General features: G+C 43.6%; 1 protein-coding gene across 1 annotated transcript in view; it reads right to left on the bottom strand.

Annotated features, from left to right (window-relative positions):
• Nucleotides 1-13282, bottom strand: part of TEX14 (testis expressed 14, intercellular bridge forming factor) — a gene marked incomplete at both ends in the record, with an annotated part of 675561 nt that overhangs the window by 142629 nt on the left and 519650 nt on the right. Inside the window, 2 exons of the mRNA XM_082248092.1 lie at nucleotides 6463-6556; nucleotides 13073-13150. Coding sequence (XP_082104218.1) covers nucleotides 6463-6556; nucleotides 13073-13150 — 172 coding nt within the window. The remainder of the gene's footprint in view (nucleotides 1-6462; nucleotides 6557-13072; nucleotides 13151-13282) is intronic.

The raw sequence follows: 13282 nt of genomic DNA, 5'->3' as shown, positions 1-13282 counted from the left end.
TCAAAACCGCTATGGCGTGATCCACTGGAGGCGGCACACACCAACGCTCGTCAGTAGCGGGCGTGCTGACATGCAGGGCTCTCTATTAAAGCCTATGGAAGGCTACAAGAAAATGGCCGCCTGCAGTGTTAACATGCGGCCAGAGCGAGCGCAGCCAAAATGGCGTCGTTTGGCGCCGAAAACGCCGCTCCTCCACCTCAGTGAAGTGAAAAAACACACCACATTATAGAAAAACATGGCGGACCGCCGCAGCGGTCGCTGTAATGTGCCCCAAACACAATATAATCATGCCCCACAGCACACAGCCATTCACACATACACAGGCTGACACAGACAGTGCAGCACAGCCCCCCCTCCTTGCAGCCCACAGCATGCAGCCAGAGAGATAGGGAACTTAACAGTGTGAATATAGGCAGGTTACACAGTCCCAGACTGACACCCCCCAAACAGACAGGTCCCCACACAAATACACTTACCTCCTAGATGGTGTGGGGGACCCGCACAGGCGAACAAACCGCTGCACACGTGACAGGGAGAGTCGCATCCAGGACGCAGAAGAACTGGGGTTGAGAAACCGCACAGCGTCCAGTGAGGTAGCCACCTCACCATAGCATCCCTGCACCGAACAGGGATGGGTCGTTCATCGTGCCAGGAGCGTTACCTGACTGAACGCTCGATGGCAGGCTGGGAAGCCACTGACCCACAACCTGCGACCAGGGGGATCAGCCCGATACCCAGCCCGCACGAATCCTCTTCATCAGAAGAACTAACTAATGCTGACAAAAACAACAGCTAAGTAAAGAGAGAGAAAAAAACTCAAACAAAATCAAAAAAGAAGAGAAAGGCTGAGACAAAATGCCCCAGCATAGAGACATCCAGCTACTCCTGACAAGCTAGACATTGAAACTGAGATATGGATAGAGGAAGTAGGAGGGTATTGACTGAGGGGACCACCCCCTGGGGGTGGGATATGTTGAAAGCTTTAATGTTAACATATTCTGTTGCCTAGCTACTCCTACGGAGCAAAGTCTAATACCCCATTGTGACGAATATGAAGATGGCGGCGACTGTCGGAGGACGTAAGAGAAACAGTAATTGGTCCCTTTGCTCCCTAAAGCATTAATACCCTGACTTTTTAGGAGGTAACCATGTGCATTTCAGAATTTTTTTGGTGAAAAGCGCGGTCAAGCAGTGCACCATGTCATTGCTAACTTGCCCCCTGTCAAATTTCTGACATGCCACTTTTTTATGATGTTTATGTAGAAGATGATCAACCAAAAGCCAGTGGGAACACTTTTGAGGAAAGCAATGTGCCATGTAGTCCAGAGTGCAGCATGGTGGAGTCAAGTGTTGAACAAATAAGCTTACCACCACAGCAACTTCAAGGCTGGTAGCCAAATAATGCTAAGAAATGGGAGCCAGAAACAGATGTGAGTTTGTGGTGATTTTGTAACCTTCTATTGTTGTATTTAATAGAAAATGAACATTTAAGATGTCCCCGAAGTTCCCACATTGGAGCCATGGGATCTTTCACCTGCAGCTGCCTCAGATCTGGAATTATTTGCTCCAAGATCCCCTGACAAGATTTAGAGTGAGGGCCAAAAAAAATACACAAACAGAAGCAAGTGTTGGGGAGCCTGTTTTGTGCCCAAGTAAGTATTATTCTAATGTTGGTTATTGTGTATTCCCATTTTTGTGGATTTGATTTAAAGCTTAAAAGGAACTACCTGTTTGCTACATTAGCAAGGTGTGAAACCATACAGTGCTAATGTACATAGTATAAAGTGCATTACCATGGGGGAGGAAGAGGTGTAAGGAGCTGTTTGTGTCAACAGGTCAAATTGTTTAGGAGCCACAGAGACCAGTGCAAAGAGAACAGAATGTTTGCACTGTGTACTTTAATAGTAGTATAGGTGTCATAAGGGCAAGCAGGTTACACACAACAATGCACAGGGTAGGTACTATTAATTCGTTTCTGATGAACTTGACCAAATTAAAAAAAAATTCTGACCTCAGCCACTTGCTTGTCATTGCCTTAGTTTTTTTTTTTATTAACAGGTCTTATTAACAGGTCATGTTATTCACAGTTGTACAATTGCCAGGATGACTGTTGATGTGTTGCAGTGTTGCTCGGAACTTGAAAAAATAAAGGAGGCTGCTACAGCTTTACAGTGCAAAATGCGTAACTTTGTTGAACTGCTGGCTAAATTCTAATGTTACTTGCATTTTATAATGTTTTATTTTTCCATTTGGGATTAATGTTGTGTTTTCCCAATTTTTAAAAAGATTTTATTGGCTATTTTTTGGCCCCAAATTGTTGAGGTGCAAGAGGTGTCCAAATCCTTTTACATTTTTTATACAGGGCTCCTCTGCATATTACTATTTTTGTTTAGTCAAAAATAATAAGAGTTGATAAATAAATGAATAAAAAATGTTTTCATACAACAATGTGTGTTCTAATATTTCTTTGCCTAATATCTGTCATCTTCAAAAGTTGCCTAATTTAAGTTGACAAACTTGCTCTTTGTACAAGTTGTGCACTCATGCAAATTGGAGCTTGCCCAGTGGCATCGGGAGGGGGGGCCTAGAGGATATAGATTGGGGGGTGCTTTTGGAGGAGATAGGACTTTTGCTAATCAGGGGGAAGGGGATCATCACCTCTCCCAAAGCACCCCCCCAATACATATCCTCTTCACATCAGAAAACACACCCCCTTTAACTGCAGTGACCAAGGGTGTACACATGCCTCAGCAGGAATTATTCACCCTGTCATACCTAACAGGTGTAGCATCTGCCAAGTGTGCCCCATTCAAGTGAAGAGCAGGTGCTCTGCAACCTTGTGCAATACAGCAACCAAGGGGGTAAAGGAGGTGGTGAGGAGGCGTTTATCACCTCATCACTACCTGCTTTAACCTCTTGGACCCCACATGAGCATGCATTGCACACAGTTGCAGGTAGCTTGAAGACTAGCCCCATTCACTTGAATAGGTCACACTTGCCAGGTGGTATACCTGTGTGACAGTGTGGATAATTCCTGCAGTGCAGCTGCAACATGTGTACACTCCTGACCAAAGCAGTTAAATAGGGGGCAGGTGGGGGGGGGGGCGTGGGGATAAAGATGGGGGGGCAGATAGTGATCAAATATGGCATTTTAAATGCCCACATAGTGCAAATTTGGTATACACCTCTGGCCAGTGGCCATATTTGGCGGAATGGTAGTGGTCAGGCCCGGGGGGGGGGGGGGGCATAAAGAAAGCTGTGTAAGGAGTCTCAAAATCTATGATGGCTGCCCTGTTCACATAGTTTTAGGTAATTTCAGCAGTTTATTTTGTGTGTATAATTACCATGCTGGCAGAATGAGTGTTCCTTCTTGCCCAGTGCCCATCTAACAAGTGATTCACTAGTACACTGAGTGCACAATGATATCTGTAGACTGAGTGGCACTCAGTCTACACATATCAATGTTATATTTAAGGAATAGCACTCGTATTCGAAATGTCAGTGTTATGGGTACTAGCACTCAGTGTTATATATATAGTGATCAGTGTTATATATATAGTGAACCGCAGCTTTGTTTGTTCATTTACCTTTAGATTACCTACAGTATATATAACACTTATATCTCTACACTGAGCGCTTTTCACATAAGACTGACATCTCCTTACATTGGTGGTCAGTGAGAAGGATGTCATAAATTAACACAACATAACAGGTGGAACTAAGTTTGTATTGCATGAATGGTTTAATTAAGAAAACGCCAACAATGTATGGGGGCATTCTGCCCACTGATCACCAATGTAAGGAGCCATTGGGTGGACCTTGGGCGGGACCTACTTTACAATGTGAGAGGGGTTATCTAATTTACCTTGGGGGCTGAAGCCCCTGGTCTTTTGGCCACCTAGCAATGCCCCTGAGCTTGGCAATTTCATATTTTGCATATTAAATTGTATGATAAAAATATGAATCAAGATACTTGACATACAGTGCCTTGCGAAAGTATTCTGCCCCCTTGGACTTTGCGACCTTTTGCCACATTTCAGGCTTTAAACATAAAGATATAAAACTGTAATTTTTTTTGAAGAATAAACAACAAGTGGGACACAATCATGAAGTAGAACGAAATGTATTGGATATTTCAAACTTTGTTAACAAATAAAAAACTGAAGTGAGAGTGTCCGGTCCACGGTTCCAGTGCTTTGAAGATATGGTCATCCCCTTTTTGAGCAATACAGGCTTATAATTAAGTGGCCTCTGGTAAGTCTATTACCATAAGGCGTGCACAGCGGTGAGGTGGAGGCTTTCTGCTAGTTGGATGCACTATTGTGGATGATCTGATTATATTTTTATCCTTGGATCCTTACCCTGTTTTTATTGGACTGTATGCATGAACTCTTCTACATTGATATTATCAACATCAAAGACTCTTTACCTCTGCTTTTATATTCATGATATTATAATATTTATTTTGATTTGTATATGTTCATGATATACCAGCGCTGCTAGTGTATTATTTAGGGTGGTTATGTGTATCTTTACAATCACCTTTTGAATACACCTTTTTACCATTTTAGTGTTTTTATAGCAGCAGCTCACGGTCCTCTTTAAATTTTATTGGCAGTAGGACCATTTGTTTTGTTTCCTTTGAGCGCTGGCTGAGTGGGGTTCTTTCGTGTTTTAGTTTATCCTACTCCTAATTTTATAGAAAATAAACATACACAAAAAAGAATGGATTCTGGGAACGTCAGAAAATGAGACATAAAAAATACTGTCAACAGGCTATGCGTTGATGGACACATAGGAGAGAATTCTGGGGTGGTTACTGGTTAATTGTAAAAATGCTTAAAGCAAAAAAGAGCATTAGAACAATGTGCATGAGGCCAGAGGGCAATTACAAAATAATGAAATATGTAATTTGATGTACATCAAAAATAAACAAAATTATGATGACATGAAAAACACATAGAATGTAATTGAAAAACAATAAACATACCTTGATATAGTCCTTCTGCAACACTTTAATAATAGCATAGCACGTCTCAGGGATGATGACTCCAAGAGCTTGGGGGGAGATACCTGTGGTAAACTTGAGATCCTGCTCACTGTTGCAAGATACCTCAATGTTGCAATTAGCCTTTGCTCAGGAGTAATTGCAACCCGCATACATGTATCCTGTTTACGAATATAGGGGGACACCAAGGCGAGAAGACGGTTAAAACAGGGATCCGTCATCCTCAGATAATTCCTGAAGTCATCAGGATTATTTTCTTGTAGCTCCCGCGGCAAGGACATGTGGGAAAATTGCTCAAGTTTGAGAAACCAATTTTTGGACCAGGAGGTCCTCTTTTGCTTTTTCTTGCCAAGAACTCGGCTTAGAGCAATTACTCCCAGCCCAACAATAGCAAGAGTAGTATCATTGGTCATTATATTTGGTCATCGAACGATTTCTCGGATTATAGTGAAATGTCGTTTACCAAACAAATGTTACCGAAATCAGCGAAAGATGCCCAGAAGGGTCACGTCCACAAACTGACTTCCTCTTTTATAACGTAGTACGTAGATACGTAATCTTTTTTCGGACGACAAAATTCTGGCAGTCTAGAACACATTCCAACATCATGAACACGCACTCTCGACAAAAGACGGACGATCGGTCGGCTAAAATTCGTAGCGTGTGTATGGTGCTTAAGTTCACACTAATGAGGTCTATGTGCTTTGCAATCTGCAGCAGGTGTCAGTGCAATCTTAATGACACCCCAAACGCAGGTTGCAAACACAGTGCGTTTGTCTGCACAAGATTGCATAGTACAAAAGTACAATTCGATCAGCTTGCCGTACGGTTCCAAAATTGATGCATGCATGACTTTGGTGTGATGCGGTGATATTTGAGCCCATTAAAAATGAATGGGTTCAAACCACACCGCACTGAATCACATGTGAATTGAACAGGAATGCTGTGCAGTTCCTGTGCGATTCACATGCCGTTCATAGTGTGAACCAAAGCTAAATGTGCACACTGCTATTCCTGTTACCCCTTTTTCTAACATCAAGTCCTGTATCACTCTCCATACGTTTTACAGTTCTAAAGATGAGGTCGTTAACATCTGTCACTAAACTGGTGAATCCAGTTATTGATTATGGAGACCCACAATATTTTTTTCACATCCAACATTGATTTGACCAATATTTTATTTGCATTTGCCCCCTGCAAAATGTACTAGATAGCTTTAAAAAAAAACCTGGTAATTGTTGCCACATGAGATGGTGATTGCAGTGCCAGGATTTTCCTAAGCTTTTTAAATAGATCCAAAAGTAAAAAAAAAAAACAAAAAAAGTTATACCAAGACATATCTAGAGGAAATACACCTGCAGTATTCTAACAAAAAGAATTGCCTAGCTTTTAGGTAGCAAATCATGTATGTTCAAAATGCTGAAGTCATTGATTAGAAAGTAGAATTTTATTACCTTCTGTAGTGAGTATACTACTTCCACTGTGATCTGATGAGCTGTGTTCTGGTGTATCTTCTCCCACGCTTTTAATTGATTCAGCACTCAAATGCTAAAGTACAACATAAAAAAAAATGCATGATATATAATTATGTTTAAGTGTTTAGTTTGTGAAATTTTAATGTGGTGGCAAATTTTGTAAAAAGAAAAAAAAAAATGCCACAATGGACAACACAATTTGTTCGTGCTTATCTTTTTCTAAAATGCATAAACAGTAGTGCTCAGTAGAAAATGTTCACATTTAGTTGGCTATCTGTGCTTTCAAAACTTTTCACATTTGGCAGTGCTACGACTTGAGATGTAAATGGATCTATAGGGGTTTTAGGTTACTGATAAACATAAAACAACATATATATATATATATATATATATATATATATATATATATATATATATATTCCACAATGTTGAGGCAAAATATATATTTTAAAAAGTATTTAAAAAACAAAAAAGATCCTGACTTCACAACGATTACCTCCTTGGCTGTAAATCCTTTAAATACTTTGGTGCAACCAACTGCCTCCAGAAGTAACATTATTTATCATATGGAGTCCATGAATTCTTGACCTTAAAAAAACCTGTCCCTGGAATTGTTAGAGAACCTACCTAAACAAAGGATATTATGGAGACCAAGGAATGTTTAAAACAAACCTCAAATAAAGTTCTGGTGAAGAACTTGTCAGGGATAGGTTAAAAAAAAAAAAATATCCAAAATCAAAGCCGAACTCCACGTAAACAGGTATCGACCAAAGGATTTGTATTTATTTCCATTATGACATATACACAGTCCCCCAGACAGTCCAGCCAGTCTAGGGACCTAACCTTTTATTTCTGCAGTTATTCAACACAGCCTGTTCACCTGTCCACCCCAAGCACATCACTGGATACTAAAAGAGCAGCAATAACCCAGAATCTGTGACAAGATTTGAAATGTCACCATCATCCTACATCTTCAGTCCATATTTTATCTAACAGAACTAAACCCCAGTTCACACTGCCGTGGCTTGTCATGCAACTTGAAAGTTTAAAGTCGCAGACAATTTGTGCCCCATTAATGGCAATAGAACCGTTCTAATTGGTGCGAGTCAAGTCACTCTGAGTTAGAAAAAAGTTCCTGCACTTCTTTTGGTGTGACTTCAACATGGATTGCATTGACTTCTGTTAATGAAGTTGTATGCAAGCTGCAATGAAGCCACACAGGGATGTCAGATTCAAAGTCGCACGAAAGTTATGACAGCCAAGGCTACATTCAAATTTGTGACCAACAGCGTTTACGTATGAGAGCCCCAGCAGCAGTTCCTTCCGATTAGCTGCAAAGTACTGAAAGTAATGGGAGTCTGCTGGATTCCATAGCTAATCACATTCGCTCAAATGTAATTCCAATGCAGCGACCACCTGTGGGTGATCAGCCCTGGATGCAGACGGACTGCTGTCAGGCCCATTCATAGATTTGAATGAAAAGATTGTGAAGACAAATAGGCAAGTATTGCAGGTTCCAGATATGCAAAGTTGGTATAGGCTTACCTAAGTAGAATCCCAGCTGTAACTGCAGCTAAAGGTAGATCTATCATGTCTTCTATTATATCATATCATATCATATCATCATAATCAGGGGTCAATTTAGTAAATGTCTGCTTGTATTGATGTTCAATTAATTTCTGTGTCACACTAAAAATATTTCGAACCTTCAATGTGTTGTAAAGAAAACTATAAAAATACCAAGCAAATCCTTTTAATTCCAGGTTGTAACACTGCAAATTGCAGACAAGTCTAAGGGATGAATACCTGTTCAACACACTGTATATCATTCACGTGCTTCAATGGCAAGATAAAACAGCCAGAACGGTCAGCTTCTGCAGCAACGTAAAGGATAAGTCTAGACAAAAATGAACGCTAAACCTGCTCTTTGCCACATTCCAAGACTATTCTATCTTCACCAGTAAAGCAAAAGTCATTGTACTTACCTTTTCTACACCCGATCCAATCTGGTCCCACGCTGAGCTGACAGCAGCGGCTTCAGCATGGAGGCGGGCGCAGGAGAGGCACTCAACAGCGCAAACCCCATAGTAAGTCTATGGGTGACGTAACTTCCCATTCATTTCACAGCCGTTTTTGGTCCGAACTTCGGTCACTGGAGACAGGACCGTATCGAGTGCAGAAAAGGTAAGTACAGTGATTTTTGCTTTACAGGGTTAGATAGAATAGTCTTAGAATGTGGCAAAGAGCAGGTTTACCGTTAGTTTTTGATTGGAATTATCTTTTAAAACTAGCACAGTCCTTTATTTCATATTATAGAATTTCCAAATCACTAGGGAGACCAGCTATAATGATTTTTATGTGCACTGTAGAGACACTTAGGGGATTATTTACTAAAGCTAGAGAGGGCAAAATGAGTCACAATTCCGCAGAGAAACCAATCAGCTTATAACTTCAGCTTGTTTAAGCTTTGGCAAAAAAATCTGGAAGCTGATTGGTTTCTCTTCAGAATTGTGACTAATTTTGCTCTTTCTAGCTTTAGTAAATAAACCCCTTAGTTCAGGGGTGGGGAACCTACATCCCAGGGGCTGTATGCGGCTCTCAAAGTAATTTGGTCCGGCCCCCCGTGCAGCTGAGCCTGTGTCTCTCAGCTGATCTGTCAGAACGGAGCCAATGCTTCCTGTATAGTTCCGGCTCTGTTCTGACAGTCTGAGGGAGTCACAGGCGGAGTGATATCAAATGCACTTCGCCTGTGACCAATACAAGAAACATCGCCTCTTCCTCCATCGTGGCGCCGATGCTAGCCAGCATTTCCCGCCAGCAGCACACACAGCATTACCAGCCAGAGCCAGCAGTACTCACAGCAGTACCAGCCAGAGCCAGCAGTACTCACAGCAGTATAAGCCAGAGCCAGCAGTACCCACAGCAGTACCAGCCAGAGCCAGCAGTACCCACAGCAGAACCAGCAGTACCCACAGCAATACCAGCCAGAGGCAGTAGTACCCACAGCAGTAACAGCCAGAGTCAGCAGTACCCACAACAGTACCAGCCAGCAGTACCCACAGCACAGTACCAGCCAGCAGTACCCACAGCGATACCAGCCAGCAATACCCACAGCAGTACCAGCAGTACCCACAGCAGAACCAGCAGTACCCACAGCAATACCAGCCAGAGCCAGTAGTACCCACAACAGTACCAGCCAGCAGTACCCACAGCACAGTACCAGCCAGCAGTACCCACAGCAATACCCACAGCAGTACCAGCCAGAGCCAGCAGTACCCACAGTAGAACCAGCAGTACCCACAGCAGTACCAGCCAGAGTCAGCAGTACCCACAACAGTACTAGCCAGCAGTACCCACAGCACAGTACCAGCCAGCAGTACCCACAGCAATACCAGCCAGCAGTACCCACAGCAGTACCAGCCCGCAGTACCAGCCTGAGCCAGCAGTATAAGCCAGCAGTACTAGCCAGCAGTACCCACAGCACAGTACCAGCCTGAGCCAGCAGTACTCAAGGCAGTACCTACAGCACAGTACCAGCCTGAATCAGCAATACCCACAGCAGTACCAGCCTGAGCCAGCAGTACCCACAGCACAGTATAAGCCAGCAGTACCAGCCTGAGCCAGCAGTACCAGCCTTAGCCAGCAGTACCAGCCAGCAGTACCCACAGCACAGTAAGGCCAGCAGTACCAGCCTGAGCCAGCAGTACCCACAGCAGTACCAGTCAGCTGTACCCACCAGCAGTACCAGCCAGCTATAACCACCAGCATTACCCGCCAGCAGTTCTTTTCAAAACGTACCACCACAAAGTCAACTGCGCTCCAGACTGACCGACGCAAACCTGGAAAACCAGTTGCGAGTAGCAACATCATCAATACCAGATAACATCACACATCTCACCAAAGAGAAGCAGTTGCAGCCATCACATTAGGGGTGAGTTAATTACATTTTTGACCAAATATAACAGGCTAATTTTTAAGTTGATAATTTTGTACGGCCCCTGAATGATTTTAAAAATACCCAAATGGCCCTTGGCAGAAAAAAGGTTCCCCACCCCTGCCCTAGACCATGGTGAAAAAGTTTAGCCCGCTCAGTAAGTGTTTTCAACACCAGGGCAATGGCCAGGACTGGCCTCAGTGCCGAACCAGCAATAGTGGACATATTCGGGGCCACAGACTCTGCCTTCCTGTAAGCCGGATCCTTAAAAGCCGGAGATTCCTCTACCGGAATCATGGTTGCCTTGTTCAACCTGGAGACTGGAGGGTCCACCACTGATGGGACAGTCCACTTCTTGAGGAGTGACTCTTCAAAGGGGTACCTCGCCGCAAGAGGGACGTGTTGGATGCTCCCAATCTTTATAGAAAAACTTCTCAAAATAGGAGGGCTAAGGGAACAACTTTGCCATTTGAGACGGCTTGTGGGTGCCAAGAGGGACGGCCACCTTCGCAGCCTCTTCAGCTGCATCCTCCATTTTCAATGTCTGCTGCACGGATGTAAGCGGTGCGTCAACCAGTGCCTTCTCATGCATAGCTACAAGAGTGGAGGAATAATTGTCACTATCTGATAGATCAAGGAGCATGGCTACAAACCCTGCCGGGTGGGCCACGTCTGCAGTGGCAGAGCCAGATTAAGCATCTGATGGAACAGATGAGGCAGGGGAGGGCGGGAGACATATTCTGCTAGCTCCCCGCCCAAAGGCCACCTTCACCCGGGAAACAAAGGACTCCAGGACTGCCCTCAGTGCATCAATGGAGGGCTGGGACCCAGAGGGACCTGCTGCCTCTGAGAGGGGGACACGTGGGGAAATGCTCCTGAGACTCCATGAGTAAAAGGGGAACCCACCAGCAAAAAAGTGTCTAGCACCACTAGGGGACTCACCCACCGCACTTGTATCACCACAGGGGTACCCAAAGGCAGAGTACCCCACAACCTACAGCAGAGAACACAAACATGGCCCCCCGGCATAGAGAATCACATAGGCCCCAATACAATTGCGCCGGCCACGGCAAAATGTGGCGGCACCACATGCGGTGCCAATGAGGCTTCAAGGGACACAGGAGAGAGTCTACCTGTCCCTCCCCCACTGGTACGGTGCAGCACACCATCCCCATTCACCTGCCAACCCACAGGTCCGACCGTCCCAGGGGGGTAGCTGCGTCCACACCAAACCACATCCAGGGGGAGAGGGGGGACATCATACTCACCATACCAGGAACCAGGTGGGCACCACTCCAGACAGAACCTCCTCACCATCAAAATGGGGGGGGGGGGCTGTCAGCCAGAAGGAACGCTGCGACTCGGGACAAGACCTGGTCGTATGCGACCTCGCAAGGCGTTTAACTCACAGGCAAGCCCCCGTCCAGTGGGGCTATGTCGTGGCTGACCAAATGCGAAGCTCTGGTCTGTGCATGCTCACTGGCCACACGGGGGGGCACTGAATCTAGCTATCCAGCCCGTCGACCAGCCCGGCAGTTGATTATAGATCTCACAGGTTTAATAGGAGAAAAAATGCCAGTAAATGAAAAACTTGACAGGGTCTGACTAGGCAGAAAAAACTGAAGGCCTATAGCAGAGAGGGGGATGTATACCAGCTAGGACTGCCCATAGGCATTGCAAAGCCTTTTTTCTGCCTAGTGTCCTACTCCTGGATATAACCTTATGGAGTGCTGTGTCCATCAATGAACGAAAGAGAAACATGGCCGCCGCTCCTCCATATTTGGAAACACTTTTTTTTTAACACTGTACACCAACACATGGAGGGAGGAATACAATGCAACAAAGAGGAACATTCTGAAAACAAGCTAAAGCAGTCACAAATCAGGTTACACATTTAAAAACAAGCCCTCCTAGAGAAGCACCATGAAGAGATTTTGTAAGCAAATTGTACTGCAGACTAAATACCTTTTATCTAGTATACAAATAAAATTCAAGGGCTGCTTACAAATGCTGCATTTACCTGGTGCACATTCATCCTATTGTAAGTGCCAAGCAGATGCTGCATATACCTTATACTGAGGAGTGAGCTGTGACTCTACTTCCCCACTGACTGCCTATACACTGCGTAGTGGTGAGAAGCATGTCTAAATGATCGCAAAATGAGCAGGCACAATGAATTAGGGAGTATGTAGCTCCAGGCATATATTTTGAATTTAGCACTCAAATGCAGGATGTCTGCAGAGAGGGGTAGGTAAAATGTTCACGATTTTGACTCTGCATGTTGTTGGGCATTGATAGTGGGGTTTAATCCCTTCTGACTTTTTTTTTTTTTTTTTAAAGGGGAACTAACCTTTAAAAACCTAATCATTACCTACAATATATATATGAATATATGATCAAACATTTCTGATCTGCCAAGAAGTTATACCAAACTCCACCAGTGATCAGAGGATGTGCAGATATCCCCCCCATACCCGGTCTTAATTGGGATGATATCTACTCATCTATAGTCAGGCAATGTCACATTATACACTATAGAATATATTTTCATGCTCATAACAAGCATATAGTTAACAGCTGGAGTTTAAAAACAATATTTTATCCAATTAAAGGAATCTGGGTGGTTGACTATATAAAGCTTTTCATTGATATTACCTTTTCTTGTGAATTCTCAACAGACAATTCAAGTTCTGGTGTAAAATAAGTGGTCTCTGAGCTCTCATCTGTATCCTGCTATAAAAATCATTTACAAGATAATGACAATTCAGTTGCATAAATCTTGATTGTGCACAATAGAAGAAAAGATTTTACAATTCTAAATACACTTAAATACACTTATATGACATAGAAGTCATAGATTAAAAA

The sequence above is a fragment of the Pelophylax lessonae genome (assembly GCF_965119305.1).
Source record: "Pelophylax lessonae genome assembly, chromosome: 2".
Lineage (NCBI taxonomy): Eukaryota > Metazoa > Chordata > Amphibia > Anura > Ranidae > Pelophylax > Pelophylax lessonae.
Note: the sequence above shows the minus strand (reverse complement) of the source record. Positions and strands in the feature narration are given on the sequence as shown.